The sequence below is a fragment of the Sceloporus undulatus genome, chromosome 4, assembly GCF_019175285.1.
Source record: "Sceloporus undulatus isolate JIND9_A2432 ecotype Alabama chromosome 4, SceUnd_v1.1, whole genome shotgun sequence".
Classification (NCBI taxonomy): Eukaryota; Metazoa; Chordata; class Lepidosauria; order Squamata; family Phrynosomatidae; genus Sceloporus; species Sceloporus undulatus.
This window is the reverse complement of record NC_056525.1, coordinates 134,735,367-134,754,141: the sequence shown is the minus strand read 5'-3', so window position 1 is coordinate 134,754,141 and position 18,775 is coordinate 134,735,367. Positions and strand designations below refer to the sequence as shown.

Sequence of the window (18,775 nt, the reverse complement as noted above, 5' to 3'; positions counted from 1 at the left end):
TGAAGAGGAACCTGGGACTTCTCAAATACGGCAGTGATACAACTGGGAATAGAACTTAGCAATAACTTGTTCTGTTCACTTAGGTCAGATATGTAATAATAATAGTAATAATAATAATAATAATAATAATAATGTTTATTTATATACCGCTTTTCCAAATTAGATCAAAGCGGTGTACAACAGGAAGTACAATACAATATCCAAAGTCAAAATAAAACATAACAGGTAATTTTGATTATTCTAAAATATCATGTAGGCTTCCCTTTTCACTGATGACTGTACTGGGGTAGAAATAACCTATCACTCCTGTTAACTGCTCACTAAAGTGGTAGCAGTGGATTAAGATTGTGTTCCTATCTTGGAGGGATGAAGAACTGTGTGGACAACTATATGTTGAATGCAGGATTTGTTTTCTAGTCTATCTCTCAGAAATTCTGTTATGTCAAGAAGCAGCTGAAATGGTGGAGTGAAGTCTTAGTTCCATTCTCACCTGTTGCTTTTTACCCACTACAGATTTTCTGTCTTAGCTGTGCACAGACCATCCTAGCTACAGCACTTAACCACATTTGGACTGGGATTATAGTGAATAATCCCAGCCCAAGAGATTGGTTTCACACATAAATTACTCATTGCAAATGTTATTATTCCACTGAAAATGTCTGATGTGCAGCAATTTAATTTAGAAGGATATATCATCATCAAGGTAATTTGTGACAAGTTACCAAGAAAAGCCCCAGAAAAATGGTAGAAAATAAAGATCTAACTCAAATATATTCTTGAGGGGGGAATATTTAGGGGAGAAAATATTGCTCATTTTCAATAAAATCAGGTTCATAAATCCTGGGAATGAAGATTTAACGGAGATACAATAAGAACATTTAGTTCAGTTGTACATTTATTGGCCAATTTTAATAATTATATTTCAAATCATAATTCTGTAAACAAACCTTGTGCTGATATTTTACTTATATGAACCTGTTCCCTATCCTCAGCCTATGAACACAAAATGAGTTTCAAGACTAAAAATACCCCAAAACCCTGATTAAATGTACTGCAGAGTAATCACATGCAAGATCCTGAGAAATCAAGTCATGTGGATTCAGAAATTCTAAAACACACACACACACACACAAAATCCCTCAAACATGTGCCCCATGTTATTATTGTTTCCCATATTGCAAGTCTTCATAATGCCCCATCCCCAGAACACCACATTTGCTCCATCTAAACTTAAAAAGAGGTTGGGGATTTGATGGAAGAGATGTCAGAATGCAAATCACCTTTACTGTGCATACTCTCTTTTTTCCAGTAATTGTACCGTCTTGCCATCTCAGGTTTTGTTATGGGGCAGTCTTGTTACACACATCCTCTTATTTATGTATTATGCCTGTGTCTCAAGAACTTTGGCTAGAAAGGTCATGATAAACAATCCAGTGATAATTATGGAAATATATACTTCTATTCCACAGTCAGTGTATATTTGAGAATCTTTTCTACATTCTTTATATCCTTAACCACTTCTACAAACACATATTTATTTTAAAAGATTTATTTTTTCTTTTAATTAAAACATATAATGCAAACACTTCAAAGAATAACTCTATATACACACCGCAACCATGTTGTGCAAAACAGTGCTGCTCAGCCACCAAAACTCTATTAAGATGTTGATCCAGTAGATGCAGTTTTACTGCTGAGACTCAGAGTGCCGCTGTTGGCCAATGTGGGAGGAGGAGAGAAAGAAGGGATCTATTCGCTTTTCTTGTGATCATGCCACAATTACAGAATTCAGTTCTGCAAATCTGATAGGAGATAGAATTGAGGAACAAGAGGAGAGCATCCAATCAAAAACTGAGTTATCCCCATTGAAAGAGTAATGAAGAGTGATACCTGTTCCTGATAGCAACTTTTTGCATCATGAAAGAAACTTGAAAACACGAACCAGCAAGAAAGAAAGGATGCAGACAAAGCAGCCAGGGAAATGAAGATCATGTTGAGATGGAGCAGCCAGCCATTCAGGCGGCAAGTACAGCTTTCCTTGTTAATCTCTTTGTTCTGCCTGGCATTCTCTGAAGAGCTTTCATATTCTGTTCCTGAAGAAAGGGAGAAGGGCTCTCTTGTGGGGAACCTTGCTAAGGATTTGGGTCTAAACAAGAGAGATTTGGCAAAAAGGAAGCTCCGTCTTGTCTCTACAGCCAATGCACAATTCTTTGCTGTGAGTGGGGAGCATGGAGATTTCTATGTAAGAGACAGACTAGATCGAGAAGAGATATGTGGGAAATCTCCACATTGTGTCCTTCCTTTTGAAATGGTGGTTGAAAACCCTCTGAATGTTTTTCATATAAGTGTCACCATAGAAGATATTAATGATAATGCACCTCAGTTTTTAAAAGATGATATCAAGCTGGAAATAAGTGAATCCAGTCTAGTTGGAGCCACATTTCCTCTTGAAAGTGCTGAAGATCCTGATGTTGGCATAAATTCTCTTCAGAATTACCAGCTCAGCTCTAATCCGTACTTCTCCTTGGATGTTAAAGAAAGTCCAGATGGAAATAAATACCCAATTTTAATACAAAGAAAACTACTGGACCGTGAAAGTGAGCCTAGCCTCCATTTAATCCTTACAGGCCTGGATGGGGGTGAACCATTTAAAACTGGAACAGCCCAAATATGGATTAATATTACTGATGCCAATGACAACCCACCCATTTTCACTCAGGAAGTATACAGGTCCAGCCTAAAGGAGACCACACCCCAAGGATCTTTGGTAACACAAGTGAAAGCCACTGATGCAGATGATGGTTCCAATGCACGAATCAGCTACAGTTTTAGTAATATCCCTATTAAAGCCAGGCTGAAATTTAGCCTGGATCCAGAAAGTGGGATTATTTCAGTTAGCGAAGCTTTGGACTTTGAAGAATCCACAAGTTATATGATGTTAGTGGAGGCCAAGGATGGTGGTGGACTATTGGCACACTGCAAAGTTGAGATTGATGTTCTCGATGAGAATGACAATGCTCCAGAGATTTTACTAACATCTGTATTTAGTCCCATTCCTGAGGACTCTGTCCCAGGAACTGTAATTGCTTTGGTCAATGTGGCTGATAGAGATGAGGGAGAAAGTGGGAAGACGGTTTGCTATATACAGAGTAATTTGCCATTTAAAATTCTATCCTCATCTAACAGTTACTACAAACTCCTCACAGATGGTCCTCTGGACAGAGAAAAAAACTCAGAATATAATATCACAATCACAGCCACTGACAAAGGCACCCCTCCTCTTTCCACATACAAAAGCATCACAGTGCACATTTCAGATGTCAACGACAATTCTCCAACTTTTGAAGAATCAACCTACCATGTCTTTGTGCCAGAAAACAATCCATCAGGAGCTTCCATTTTCACAATTAAAGCCTCTGACCCAGATCTGGACCGCAATGCACGGATCACCTACTCCATCCTCAACAGCAACATTGAGGAGCTGCCTCTCTCTTCTTTTGTCTCCATTAATTCTGAGACTGGAACAATCTATGCACAGCGCTCCTTTGACTATGAGCAATTCAGGGAGTTCCAGATTCAAGTGAAAGCCCAGGACGATGGGTTCCCTTCTCTTAGCAGCAATGTAACAATGAAGGTGTTCATTTTGGATCAGAATGACAATAGTCCTCGGATCCTGTATCCTCTACTAGACGCTGATGGTTCAACATTATTTGAGATGGTGCCTCGGTTTTCTGAGTTAGGTTATTTGGTGACCAAAGTAGTGGCAGTGGATGCTGATTCTGGACATAATGCCTGGTTGTCCTATCAGCAGCTGCAGACTGTTGAGCCAACACTTTTCACCATTGGGCTTCATACTGGAGAAGTCAAGATAGCACGGGCCTTTACCGAAAAAGATGCCGTGAAGCAAAAGCTGACCATTTTAGTGAAGGATAATGGAAGTCCTCCTCTTTCGGTGACTGTAACTCTGAATCTGGTGTTTGCTGAGAACTTCCAAGAGGCACTTCCAGAGATAAGCAAACTATCTGATGACTCAGAATATCAGTCTGATATGAATGTCATTTTGATAATAGCCTTAGCTTTAGTCTCATTTCTCTTCCTTTTTACTACCATGGCTGTTTTAATACTGAAATGTTGGAGACAGAGAAGCCCAGCAGTGTTGGGGTCCTACCATACTGAATTATACTCTAGCCTGGGACACAAATTTTCCTGCAATTATAGTAATGGGACATTGCCACTGCCATATTCCTATGAAGTCTGCTTAGCCTCCAAGTCACATCCAAATGAGTTTGCTTTTCTGAAACCAAATCAGTTGGTTATTACAGACAACCCCATCGCTACAGATGATTCTGGAATTGGAAATGAATCTCTGGGTGAAAACCTCAGCTGTGATGGCAATGATCAGGTGAGAACCATGGTATATTTCAACCTAGGGTTGTTGTTTTTTTCTGCTAAGAGAATTAAAACTACAAAGTTGTAATACTGTACTGTATTTCACTTGCTTGTTTGCTTGCTCAGAATGAAAACAGGAGGAGAACACTGTGGTAATGACATCCAAACTTCATCTGCATTTTGAAACCACTAAATTAATAGATTTCATTTTTAAACTGATGAATAAATGAAAGTTGACATTTTTATAGCACATAATATAAGATTCTGCATGTATATGGCACGGATATTCCAATAATCTGGAAAAGTTACTAGTTTTACTAGTAAATGGTAACCTTGAACTTTCATTTATGTGAGCAGAATTAGGGATGTATTCTTTGCTTTGCTTTGCTTTGCTTTTTCATGGGTGAACAGGGAAACCATTCTATTACAAGTTTCCTGAGTACTATAGATTGGTTTTGTCTGCCCTCTTTTGGTCAGATCTTATAATACAATCTTGAATTTAGTATAAGGGGTCATTCTCCCAGATGTTTTTTTATCAGCAAATTACGTTGTTTAGTTTTGTTGTAACAGATAGCAACTTCAAAATATTTGCAGTATTACCAAATTAGCTTTGCATTCTTTTGATTTTCAATTTCTTATCTTGCATAATTATGTTATATTTAGCAAATAGCCCTGTGGCAGTGATGATCCATATCTTACTGTCAGGAAATTCTTCCAAATATTTCGGTGAAATCTCTTTTCTTGTAATTGGATCAGTTGCGTCATGCCCTACTCTCTGGACAAGAGGAAAATAAGTTCAGTTCTCTTCAGATATTTAAGGACACTATCTTATCACCTCTCAGTCTTCTCTTCTGCATTCTAAGTATTCCCAGCTCCGTAAGCCAGTGGTTCTCAAACTTTGGGGTGGGATCTTCAGGGGGGCGAGTTGTTCAAGGGGTGCATGAGACTTGCAGGCCCTGATCCCCCCTCCCCCTCTTCTCAAACATGGAGGCTCTGATCCCTTCCTTCTTCTCCTCCTCCATTTTCTTTTCCCCAAAATTTTCTATCCTGGCAGGGAAGAAGAAGGCAAAGAGGGTGCTTTGAGTAGGAGGAAAGTGAGAGTGAAAAAGCTGGCTGGATCATGGCCTCTAGCTGGGCCCATCCTGAGTCCCCCCCGCATCCCATCCCTGCCACCATTCTTGGGATGAGATGCTGCTGCTTGAATATATTCATGAATATACATGAATGTGTGAATGAAAATACATCCACTAAACAAACAAAATATTTTTATTCATATGTTGTTTAGTAGAGGGGTGCAAAATCCTCATGTAGATGTAAAGGAAGTCACAAGCGTATAAAGTTTGAGAACCATAGTCCTAAGTCATTTCTTATAGGAATTGCTTTCCTTTTACCAACTTGATTGTGCTTCTCTGGATACATTTGGAGCTTGTCAATATCCTTCAACTTTGGTGTCCAGAACTGGTCACGTGTTGAGTAGTTCTGTCTTTTCTCTGTCCCCCTTTAGCATTTTGCCATCTTCTTCACACAATGGCCCAATCACTCCCGTCTTCCTTTTGCTGTGAACATACCCAAAAAAGCCGTTTTTATTGTTCTTAAACTCTGTAGCAAGCCTGAGCTCATTCTGCTTTTTGGCTTTTCTGACTTTCTCACTATACATGCTAGCTGTTTGAATTCCTCTATGGTGATTTCCCACCTTTTCCATTTCTTATACATGTCCTGTTTAAAACTTATCTCCATTGAAGGTTCTTTAGTCATCCATCCTGGTTTCTTGAGAAGCCTCCCATATTTCCTCATCAATAGAATTGTTTGAAATTGTGCTTTCAGCATCTCCCTGTTGAGAAACTCCCATCAGTCCTGAACTCCCTTCTCTTTTACTAATCCTGACTGTGGATCATACCCAGTATTTCCCTAAGTTTATTGAAATCAGCTTTCCTAAAAGTCTAGAATGCATGTCTGACTATGCTTGGCTTCCCCTGTGTTTCCTCCCTGTCCTTCAACCAGTTGACTCACTTATTATTATTATTAATTATTAACCTTTATTTATAAAGCGCTGTAATTTTACACAAATTTTACACTTGTCCACAGAAAATGGCAGCATGAATGCAAGAACTCTAGAACCTGAAGTTCTGGAGCTTAATTGCAAGTATGAAAGGTCTAATGCTCAGTATTGGTTTGATCTTCTAGATGGGGAGTGGAGATGGAAGGAACATACCATATATACTCGACTATAAATCAACCTCATGCATTAGTTGAGAGTTTTGGGATATAGATTTTGATATAGATTTTGGTATGACCTGTGGATAAGTTGAGGGTAAAAATTAGGGACATGTAACAAAGGATGTAAAGGATGAAACAAAGGAAAACAGTGTCAAAGTACTATATGAGTCTATGATTCTAACTTACAAAACCTCAGCAGTTATAACTGTTTTTGGTCACACTAAAGGCTGGATGGTAGAGGGTGGTCGGTGCTTCCAGGACAGATTATTTTTTTTGCCTTTGATCACTTGACCAGTGCATGGTACATTTTTTGATAAGAGTTAAAGTACAGTACTTATATTGACCCGTATATAAGTTGACTCGACTCAGGTTTTTGGAGCAAATTTTATGACTAAAAATTCTAGACTTATACATTATACAGTATTTTCCTTAACACATTTGCTGCTTTTGTTTTAATGACTCCATGGCTGTGAAAGTTGTAGTGACTGCAGTGATGGGACAAAAATATTCTACATTCTCTTCTTTAACATTATTGCATTGTTGTTGTTAACTGCCCTCAAGTCAGTTCCAACTCATGGCGACCCCGTGGATGAGACATCTCCAAGAATCCCACAACCTCCCTGTTTGAGTCTATCCATCTGGTTTGTCATCCTCCTCTCTTTCTTCTATCTCCTACCTTTCCTAGCATTATTGTTTTTTCTAGTGATCTGTGCCTTCTCATTATGTGGGCAAAGTACGATAGTTTTGACTTGATCATCTTTGTTTCCAAGGAGATTCCTGGTCTGATCTGTTCAAGAATCAATTTGTTTGTCTTCTTAGCTGTCCATGGTATTCTAAGTATTCTTCTCCAGCACCACATTTCAAATGAGTTGATTTTATTTCCTCCTTACTCCTTGCATTATTGCATATTATTGCTATAATAATAAAAGAAATTGTATGTGTGTCTGTCTAGAGAGTCATAATACCAATACTTTAAAACCTAGATGTAAGAATCTTAGCATGCATGCTAAGGGGACCATGGAGATTATTTAGTTTTTAGAATGGATTTGTTAATTTTAATTAACTTTGGTCCATTGAAGCCTGAAGTGGCATCTTCAGTTACTAGTTGACAGGCTTACCTAATCAGTACATGAGTGTAATTTGTACAGTCTGAAACTGGATAACTGAGTCATTTAAGTGACACTGTTATAGGGCAGACTGTTATAGGTCAGCATGTATATACTCATACTGTGGGATATGTAGGGCAAATTTAGTTTTCTAAGTCTTCTGCCTTTTTTGAGGAAACAAAAATATTTAAATATCAAAAATATCACAGCCAAGCCTGTTAGGATCTAGTTTTAAATCAGCAGTGTAGCATAAATGTGTCCTTGTCTAACTATGGCCCGTTACAGACGGGCATAAAGTACAGTCTGGGTCCATATTAGGGTTAGAAAGGGGCGTCCCTTCTGGACACCCCTAACCCTAATATGGACCGAGTCCTTACAAAATGGCAGCGCCCGTTCCACATGGGGGTCGCCATGTTTACATAGCGGACGTGCTGCGTCCACACGTCACACGGCGCATATGACGCTGCGAGTGTGCCATTGGCGCCTCGCGGCGTCATATCCACACCTCAAAGAGGAGCACTATTTTGGCGCTTCTTATTTGCAGCGCGGAAGAGCCTCGCGGTTTGGACGCTGGGGCTCCTCCGCGCTTCAAATGGTGGTGACGGCACACCGCCCCTTCTGGGGGGTCTGTAACGCGCCACAGCTTCTCTAAGAACTGAGATGGACTCTTGCCGTTTAAACAAAAGTTTACTAATGGCTTTAATCTACATATGCATAGAGGCTATATCTTAATCTAGCTAATGAATAGTTCAGGTAAAGAAGAAATCTTTATCTCACCATCTTTCCAAAGAAAGTTGAGAGAAGAGGAAGATGAGGAACCCAACAGGGCATGAGAAGAACTTTTTGGTGAGAGAAAACTTCCCAAAAAAGGGAGTGACCTGAATCACATGGTTTGTTTACCAGTTTGCAAAGTTATTGACCTGCAATTCAGTAGGAGCAAATGGGGTGTTTGAATGAGGGGGGAGACAACAGGATTTGCATGCAGGGAAATCTATCTATCTAAGGAGGGGAAGAGAGAATGCAAAATTCCAACAAAATATTGCTCTTCAAGGGCTTGGAGTGAGTAGACTCTTTCAGTGGACATTAGGAGTCTCAGAGTTCATAGTACCACTGAGACATGGCAAGCACAGTTTTTCCATCTTTGACAGACATGTAACTTTGCTTGAAAATACTGCTGTAAGACCAATGACAGAAGCTAACTGAAATTAGTTAATATCAGTCAAGTTGACTTTTAGTTTTAAAACTAAAATAATTGAATTAAGTTAGAATTTTAGCATAAACTTAATTCCTGAATTATAGTATTTTTTATATTTTTATTGAAATATTAGAGATACATTAAGAATTTCAAAAATTAAAAAAAGAAAATGAAAAGAAAGGGAAGAGAGAAAAAAAGGGACTTCATACTTCTCTCTCTAAATATTACAGCATATTCCCTTCTTTCATAATCTTGTTTTTTTCTAATCATCAAAACCAAAAGTTGCCATATCATTTTCTTTTTATCGCAAAAATTCTATGAGGAGTTTCCAGTCCTTTGGGAATATCATTAACATCCTTTCTTTAATCAAACGAGTTAATTTGTCCATTTCTCCTAAATCTGTTAGTTTTAACAACCATTCCTCCATAGTGGTAGTCTTGAGTTCTTCCATCTTTGTGCATGCAACAGCTTTGCTGTCACAGTCATATACTGAAGTGGTCTTCCCTGACTCTTTTTCCAGTTGCAATTCCATCAAACCCAACAGGAAAACCTCTAGTTTTAGTTTAATATTTATCTTTAAAATCATCTGCATCAAGGTATATATTTGAATCCATTTTTTAAGCTTTTTCACATGTCCACCGTATATGATAAAATGTCCCTTCATGTTGCTCACATTTCCAAAATCTAATTAAATTAAGTTAAATAAAATTAAACCTAATTGCAGAATTAAATTATTAATTAAGTTATAATATTTTTACATTTTTATTAAAATTAAATTATAATATTACAGGTAAAACAAGTCATAAAGGCAGACTGATCTTCTTTACATCCAGATGGTCCCCTTGAGCTTTGCACCAGTCACTGCACAGAGACTTCTCATCTGTCCCAGAAAACTGACTTTTGAATTTTTTAATGTTGGGATATTTTCTGTGATTGTCAGGAGAATAAATAAACTAAAGAAACGAGGAGGCTAAAGGGGTGAAATTATAAGAGAGGCAGAAAGAGAAAGCAAAAAAAGGATGGGTAAGGTAGTCTCCTTCAGATCATCCTCTGTACCAGGGGGCTGGAGAGCTGCCAATACAGTGGACCCTTGTTATACGCTGGGGTTCTCTAGATGACAGTTGCCAACCTAGTCCAGCTGACTGGAATAAATGTCTGCCAGAGGGTCTGAGGGTACAGGGCTGATTAAACAGAAGGAGGCAATCCCTGGACCTGAACCAAAACCATATGCAGTGGACCCTTGTTATATGCTGGGGTTTGGTTCCAAGATCCCCCTTGGATAACAAAATCCGTGGGTGCTCAAGTCCCATTAAATATAATGACATAGCAAAATGGTGTCCCTTATAAAAATGGAAAATCAAGGTTTAATATTTGAAATTTATACTTTTTTTGAACATTTTCAAACCATGTATGCTTGAATCCGTGTATAAAAAATCCATGTATAAGAAGGGCTGACTGTACAACTTTTTTTTAAGGCATCTGAGGGAAGTTCAGGAAATTACACTTTGGATAGCTTAATGTTTGTTCCTGATTCCTGACATATTAGGAACCAATATGTAGTTCTGTGCCGTGATTCCTAAGTTGGGTGGTATGCCCCCCGAGGGTGGTGGAAAGATCTAGAGGGTTTATTATTATTATTATTATTATTATTATTATTATTATTAATATATTGCCTTGCCAGTTGGATCAAGGTGGCTTCCAATAAAAATATAATACAGAATACAATAAAATGCCCAATAGAACCCATTATCCTTCCCTCCAACATAACCCTTAAAATACCCAGTTAACAGTGACAATGGTAAAAAATATCTAATGATAAAATAACAGAAGACAATGGGAGTCCTGGGTGTTATACAATGAAGGGAAAGGGAGACAGCAGGGGACTGTTGAGGGGGAAACAGGGTGGGATGGGGTCTTTCACTCTAAGTATCGGTGTGCAAGAAAAGCAAGGGGAACCAGTGGCCTTTAGGACCAGGGTGGGGATGAGGGTTGCATGAAATTTTGTTCACAGTCCTTAAAACTTCTGCTCAGCCTTGCTGATCACTTTGTGTGGTCATGTCTCCTGCTCGTCACCTCGCCACACAAGCTCACTCTCTTAGTGCTTTCATTAGTACTGTGAGGCTTGGGTGGAAGGCATTGCTTATGTGGCTTGGAGTGGCATCATTTTGGGACAGACTGACTGACTGGAGTGAGACATTAGAGCAGGTGATGGTGCAGAGGAAGTGGCAGTAAAAAAAGGAGCTTTCATATTTAAGACCCTGCTTAAGCTCTATGAGCTTTGCCAGAACTTGCTGCTGACAGGTTGGAGTTGCACTGCTGTTTCTACTGTCTTTCATCAGACAGATTGAGAGGAGAGGCAGCAAAAGGAACAGTGATGGGGCCCCCCCGAACACTTAAACCTGTGTGGGGAAGACATGTCTCTGGGGAAGGAAATGATGAGTATCTGGGGTCAGTTCTTGGAAAGAGTCCTTTACCTTGGAGCAGCTCCAGTAGTTAAAATCTCTCCCTTTCCCCAACTGAGCAGCTGGCTGATCAATGACTGAAAGGCCTCTTGCCCCACACTGACCTTTGCCACTAGGTCACTAGGTCACTAGGATTGGTGTCACCTGGTGCAATAACTCATTGAGTCTCTCCCATCCTATTAACCTCCTCCCCTACCAGACAATAGGGAATCCTTAGTAATGTTCTTTGTATTAATGTTACATCTTAATAATTCTGCATGTCACTGCATGTAATGGAGAAGTTGTGACATAAACAACTAAACAACTTCTTCATCCTTCTAACTCCTGAAGCTGGAGGCTGCTGTCCCCCATTCACATAAGAGACTCCAGCTTTATGAGTAGGGTGCAGGAGGAATCCAGGGATTCTTCCTCCTCTTTACTCTTGAAGCAGAAGGCTGTTGTTAGACTGTGAGACGGAAGCCTCCAACTTTGAGAGTGTGGTGCAGGGGGAATCCAGGGATTCTTCCTCTTACCTACTAAATTTGTTGTGTCAGTGGGAGACAGTACCCTCCAGCTCCCAAAGCAGGAAGCTGAATGGACACAACAGCTTTCTGCTTTGGAAGTTAAGAAGGAGAAGAATCCTTGGATTCCTCCTGCACCCTACTCTTGAAACTGGAGGCTGCTGTCTACCATTCTAACAACAGCCTTCTAATTTGGTAATAAAGAGGAGGAAGAATCCCTGGAAGCTGGAGGCTCTTGGTCAATACCAGAGAGAAGCCTTCCTCACACTTACTTGCTCCCTGCTTCTCCTACGTTCTTCTCCCTCTCTCATGGATGGGGTCAGGCCATACCAGGAGGACAGAGGAACCCAAAAAGTCCTGCCTGGTCTGTTCATCTTCTCCTAGAAGGTGTTTGGAGCTCAGAAGGCAAAGAAAGGAGCGGCCTTGTTTGCCTTACTTTCTATCCACACCTTTTCATCTGCTGAGTTCCTTGTCTTTTACAATGTACGTTAATGCTACGTCACGTTTCTTCCCAATGGTAGAGATTTGAGGAGCAACAGTGGCATTGCTAAGGCAGTGGTTGTGGTGTCACCTCACCTGTGGTGTCATCTAGTGTGGCCTACACCCCACATATCCACTAGTGACACCTCTGCTGCAAGGCAGATTTTTAGATTGTAAGCCTGAGGGCAGGGAACCGTCTAGTTAAAAATAATAATTGTAAGCTGCTCTGAGAGCCTTTAGGGCTAAAGGGAGGACTATAAAAACCATAAACAAACAAACAAACAAATAAAGGCCGGCCAGCATGGCCAAGAGGCTTCTCAGTCACTGCTTAGCCAGCTACTTGGTTGCTGCTCCCAGCATGATCAAGCGGCAAAGGTAGCAGCAGCTGACATTGGTTATTTTGAATGTGCAGTACAACAGTAGACCTATTATCAAGAAATTCATGTTGAGGGGATACTAGGGTTGTCATCCAAGAGGAAAGGGGACAGTAGCCCAAAAAAGTTTAGGGACCTCTGCTATAGTGTATAGATGTATAAATTCTGATGAAAAAGTGTCAACATGTGTTCTCCAAAGGTCACTCCTGACTCTCTAACCTTTCAGTCTTTTAGGAATGTCAATAAAGATATGTACAGAGGTGATCTAGTAAACACTGTGGGTATTTCCTTTCAAATAAGTATGCTTGGCAATCATGGGATAAATGGAAAAGCTTCTTATAGACTGGAAACTGGTCATAGAACAGAGAGCAGGACAGTATGGTCAGTTTTTACAGTGGAGGGATGTAAACATTGGAGCACCACAAGGGTCAGAACCTGAAGGAACTTCAGGAATTTATAATTCTTATAAACTGGAGTAAAAGTTGGATAGTGACGCAAATTTGCTGCAAAGTCCAACTTAACTAAAGTTGTTAAAACAAAAACAAACTGAGAATGTCTCCAAAAGGATATTTCCAAAGTGGGTAAATGAGAAATGTGGTTTAGTTTGAGGAAGTGTTTGTCCCATTGGGGCAAAACAACCAACAACAACCTACCTGCACAAATACAGTGATGGGATCTGACCTGATAGTCAATGATCAAGGAGAGAAATTTGGTGTTGTGGTAGATAGGTCAATTAGTATGTTCACCAAATGTGCAACTGACTGTTGTCAAAAGGCAAATTCTATGCTGGGTAGAAGTAGGGAAAGAACTTAAAATGAATTTGCCCAGATCATACAGCCTGTATTTATATTTATTTGTTTGCTTATTTTGTTTATTTTGTTTATATCCTGCCTTTCTCCCTGGAGGGACCCACTGAGGCTCACAGGTAAATACAGATCTATGGTGTGTAACCACACCTGTAATATTTTGCACATTTCTGGCCACTACACTTGGAAATTGATATTGTAGAGCTGGAAAGGGTGCAAAAAGTCAGGAATGCAAGGGTCTAAAGCAATTCCCCTGTGACGAAAGGCTCCAACATTTAGGTCGCTTTAGTTCAGAAAAAAGTGGTTCAGGAGAAACCAATAAAAATGTATATCATTATGCATAGTGTGGAGAAAATGGATAGAGAGAATTTTTCTCCTTCTTTCATTATTTTAAAACACAAGGTTGCCCAATATTGTTGAATAGTGGGACATTTACAAATTATCTTCTTTGCAAAACACTTGAGTAAATGGTAAAATGCACTACTACATGATGTAGCAACGGTCACCAGTTTGGACAGCTTCAAAGGGAAACTAAACAAATGGCTAATAGTTATAAATGGGAAGTCTACCAAAAGGAGCAATGCTGGATCAAACCATACAGTAGTTCATAGAATCATAGAATCATAGAATCATAGAGTTGGAAGAGACCACTAGGGCCATCCAGTCCAACCCCCTGCCATGCAGGAAATCCAAATCAAAGCATCCCTGACAGATGGCCATCCAGCCTCTGTTTAAAGACCTCCAAGGAAGGAGACTCTATCACCCTCCGAGGGAGTGCATTCCACTGTCGAACAGCCCTTACTGTCAAGAAGTTCCTCCTAATGTTCAGGTGGAATCTCTTTTCCTGTAGCTTGCATCCATTGTTCCGGGTCCTGTTCTCTGGAGCAGCAGAAAACAAGCTTGCTCCCTCTTCAATATGACATCTTTTCAAATATTTAAACAGGGCTATCATATCACCTCTTAACCTTCTTTTCTCCAGGCTAAACATCCCCAGCTCCCTAAGTCGTTCCTCTCTGTGTGTCAATTGGAATGTAAGATGGAGGGTGCAGTTCCACTCATGTCCTGCAGGTCAACTGGCTAGCCATTGTGTGAACGTAATGCAAAAGAGAAGAACTATAGTTTGATCCAGCATTGCTCCTTTTGTATGTTCTTATTGTTCTGCCTTGCACCTGTCTCTCTGCAAAGGCAAACTGGGCCCAAGAGGAGAGGCCCTTCCTTCCTTGCTTGCTTGCTTGCTTGCTTGCTTGCTTGCTGCCTTTAGGTCAGTGATTTCCAAAGTACGTGGTATGCCTGCCCTGTGGGCAGTGGAAAGATCCAGGGGGGCAGTGAGGGGAAAGGGAGCAGCAGAGGGTCCCTCAGTAAAACCATTGGTGCACAAGAAAAATAAGGAATACCAGCAGCCATTAAAACTGAGGTGGGAATGAGGGTTGCATGAAACTTCTTTTCTGGATCCCTTAACCCCACAAGGCAGTATCGCTGAGTGTTAGTGTTAGTGTTAGTGCCTCCCACTCTTTGTCTGTTGCATGTCTTTTGCTAGTAGTGGCAATGGTGGTTGGAAAACTGGTGAGACTTAGGTGCAGGGCATCATCTCTGTGGCTCAGAGCACTGCCATTTTGGAGCAGACTGACTGAATGGAGTAAAAACCAACAGCAAAAAGGAGCATTCAAATGTACCTGTTGCCTCACTCTCTCTCTGTCTCTCTTAGAGGAGCAGCTGAGCGGAAGGAGCCACTGTCTCTTGTCTCTCTCTCTCTTTTTTTGACCCACTCAGATAGAAAAGATCCTACTTGCACACAGCCCTCAACAGGGCATTTTAAAAAGAAATTGGTAGTGAGTGTCCCTTTTCCCAGTCAAAGGGTCAGAAGTGAAAGCATTTCCACTATGCATAACCCTGACATTCAGACTGCATTGAAAGTTTTAAAAAACAAATATAAGAGGAAGTGGGTACAGAGCTGCAAGTATATTTGCACACATCAGTGTCCTAGTCATTGTTGTTATCCTGTCAATACCTAAATTAAATACATAAATTAAAAATTAAAAATAATAATAAACATCAAATCAAATCTCTTATCACAGCTTAGAAGGGAAATGTTTGAAAACTCAGTGGATCTGGAATGCCAAAAGATATATATTTGGGTATTATTTTTCTTGTTGGCTTACAGTATAGTGGTTTGAGTGTCTCCAGACAAAGGTTGGATTCCCAACTCAGCCATAAAACCCATTGGATGACCTTTGGCAAGTCACCTGCTCTCAGCCTCAGGGGAAGGCAATAGCAAACCTCCTCTGAACAAATCTTTCCACATGGACTTTATCACATGGGGGGAAAGGACAGGAGCATAGCTCTGTGCTCCCGTCAATATCGTGCAATGACATGAAGGTTTTCACACGACGTTGCCACTATCATGTCATTCTCCCATGAATAAAGCAGCAAATTTGTGCCACTTTCTGTTCACAGGATTTCCCCGTGAATAAAAAGTGGCGCAATTTTGCCACTTTATTCATGGGATAATCACATGATAGCGGTGACGTTGTGTGAAAATCTTCATGTCCTTGCATGCTATTGATGGAAGCACAGTGCTGTGCTCCCATCTCTTTTTTTTCTCTGTGTGATAAATTCCTAAGGTTTGCCTTAGGGTCACCATAAGTTGGAAACGACTTGAAAGCATGCAACAACAACAACAACCTGGAGAAGAGAAGGTTAAGAGGTGACATGATAGCCCTGTTTAAATATTTGAAGGGATGTCATATTGAGGAGGGAGCAAGCTTGTTTTCTGCTGCTCCAGAGACTAGGACCAGGACAATCAATGCAAGATGCAGGAAAAGAGATTCCACCTCAACATTAGGAGGAACTTCCTGACAGTAAGGGCTGTTCGACAGTGGAACACACTCCCTCGGAGTTTGAAGGAATCTCCCTCTTTGAAGATTTTTAAATAGGCTGGATGGCCATCTGTCGGGGATGCAGTGATTGAGAGTTCCTGCATGGCAGGGGGTTAGACTGGATGGCCCTTGCAGTTTCTTCCAACTCCACGATTCTATGAACAACAACAACAACTTTCAGAAGGCATTGAAAGAGGGGTGGGATTCATGTGGTTCACTTAAGTTTTAGGTGTCCACTTGTTTTTACTAGGTATCCTTTCAAGGCTATGCTAAGCAAGGCAACCCGACAATTAACAATAACCATCCTGGTCCTTTGAAGACACCTTTCATGCTGCATCCAAGGGGAGGCTGGAAGTCAAGTGGACTTTCAGAGAGGCCAAGCAGTTGTTCTTAGCAGTGCCTGGGAATCCACTACTTGTCCTCTGAGAAGCTGGAGTGTGTCTAGAGGAGGGCAACCAAAATGAGGAAGGTGCTTGAAACCATGTCCTATGAGGAGTGACTTAGGGAGTTGGGTCTGTTGAACTTGGAGAAGAGATGGTTAAAAGGCAATAGGACACAGTGGGATTGTCCATGTGTTCCAACGTTTTGGGGCAAAGTGATAAAAGAGATTAATAAAATGATAGGCAAGAATGTTCATTTAAATAAAGAGAACTGTATACCATTAAATTTGAAGAAAAGAGGAATGAATAATAATGAAGAGAAAGTGGTAAAGTATATATTAAAAGCAACACAAATCACAATAGCATCAAGATGAACAGAAAGTAAAAACTGGAACTTGTCCAAAGTAGACAAGTATTTGGCAGATAACGTGCTGTTTGATATTATTTGGGATGGAAGATTGAAATATATTGGACAAAGGAAGGTAGAAGCTTGGAACTTGGGTTGGGATATTCTGCTGGAGACGGTAAAAGGGACTACGGAGTACAAGGAAGTCAATAATGTAATCCCACATATTGATTGTAAGTTACTGGTTGTTAATAGTGGATCAATTCTAAACTCTTATCAAGCTGTGCAAGAGGGGGAAGAGGGCAAAATAAAAATTATATTTAAAAAGAGAGGTGATAGGACAGCCCTGTTTAAATATTTGAAGGGATGTCATATTGAAGAGGGAGCAAGCTTGTTTTCTGCTGCTCCCGAGAACAGGACACAGAACAATGGATGCAAGCTGCAGGAAAAGAGATTCCGCCTCAACATTAGGAGGAACCTCCTGAGAGTAAGGGGTGTTCAACAGTGGAACACACTCCTTCCTCGGAGTGTAGTGGAGTCTCCTTCCTTGGAGGTCTTTAAGCAGAGGCTGGATGGCCATCTGTTGGGGGGCTTTGATTGTGAGTTCATGCATGGCATGAAAGGGGTTGGACTGGATGGCTCTTGGGGTATCTGTCTGTCTATAGATTTTTGTGGGTTTTTCAGCTTATGTGGCCATGTTCTAGAAGAGTTTATTCCTGACATTTCACCAGCATCTATGGCTGGCATATTCAGAGAATGCTGTCTGGGATAGAGAATCATAGTAGAGTTGGAAGAGACCCCAAGAGCCATCCAGTCCAACCCCATTCTGCCATGCAGGAACTCCCAATCAAAGCAACCCTGACAGGTGGCCATCCAGGCTTTGTTTAAAGACCTCTAAGGAGGGAGACTCCACTACACTTAGAAGGAGTGTGCTCCACTGTCAAACAGCCCTTACTGTCAGGACGTTTCTCCTAATGTTGAGGTGGAATCTCTTTTCTTGGAGCTTGCATCCATTGTTCCAGGTCCTAATCTCTGGAGTAGCAGAAAACAAACTTGCTCCCTCCTCAATATGGCATCCCTTCAAATATTTAAACAGGACTATCATATCACCTCTTAACCTTCTTTTCTCCAGGCTAAACATCTGGTTTCCAGACCCTTCATATGTATTCCTCTGTCTGTCTGCCTGTGTCTGTCTTTCGGGGATACGTGTTCCTCTATCTATCTATCTATCTATGGATGAGGAATGCTTGGAGGGTCCCTCCCTGCCTGGCAGAACGGTGTCAGAATGGATGGCCCTTGGGGGTGTCTCTCTGTCTGTATCTGTCTATGCATCCATCTATCTATCATTTATCAGGGATGTCGACAGGGGTGTGTCTTCTTCTGCTTTTCGGTTTGTCTGTCTGTCTGGGATGCTGTCAGACATATGTGTTCCTCCTGTCAGTCTATCTGTGTATCTATCTATCTACCTACCTACCTATGTATGGGTCAGGAGTTCTTGGAGTGTGCCTCCCTGCCTGCCTGGCAGAAGGGGGTCGGAATGGATGGCCTTTGGGGGGTCTGTCTGTCTGTCTATCTAATCTATCTAATCTATCTATCTATCTATCTATCTATCTATCTATATCCATCCATCCATCCATCCATCCA

General features: G+C 40.7%; 1 protein-coding gene across 23 annotated transcripts in view; it reads left to right on the top strand.

Annotated features, from left to right (window-relative positions):
• The window catches only part of LOC121928513 (protocadherin gamma-C5-like), a 368,742-nt gene that overhangs the window by 288,751 nt on the left and 61,216 nt on the right, over nt 1-18,775 (top strand). The window contains exon 1 of one of the 23 annotated variants that reach the window (XM_042463331.1): nt 1,793-4,402. The exons of the other annotated variants lie outside the window; for them this stretch is intronic. Within the exon in view, the coding sequence (XP_042319265.1) occupies nt 1,982-4,402 (2,421 nt within the window). The 5' untranslated portion in view covers nt 1,793-1,981. Of the gene's footprint in view, nt 1-1,792; nt 4,403-18,775 lie in introns of those variants that run through there. 23 annotated transcript variants of the gene reach the window in all.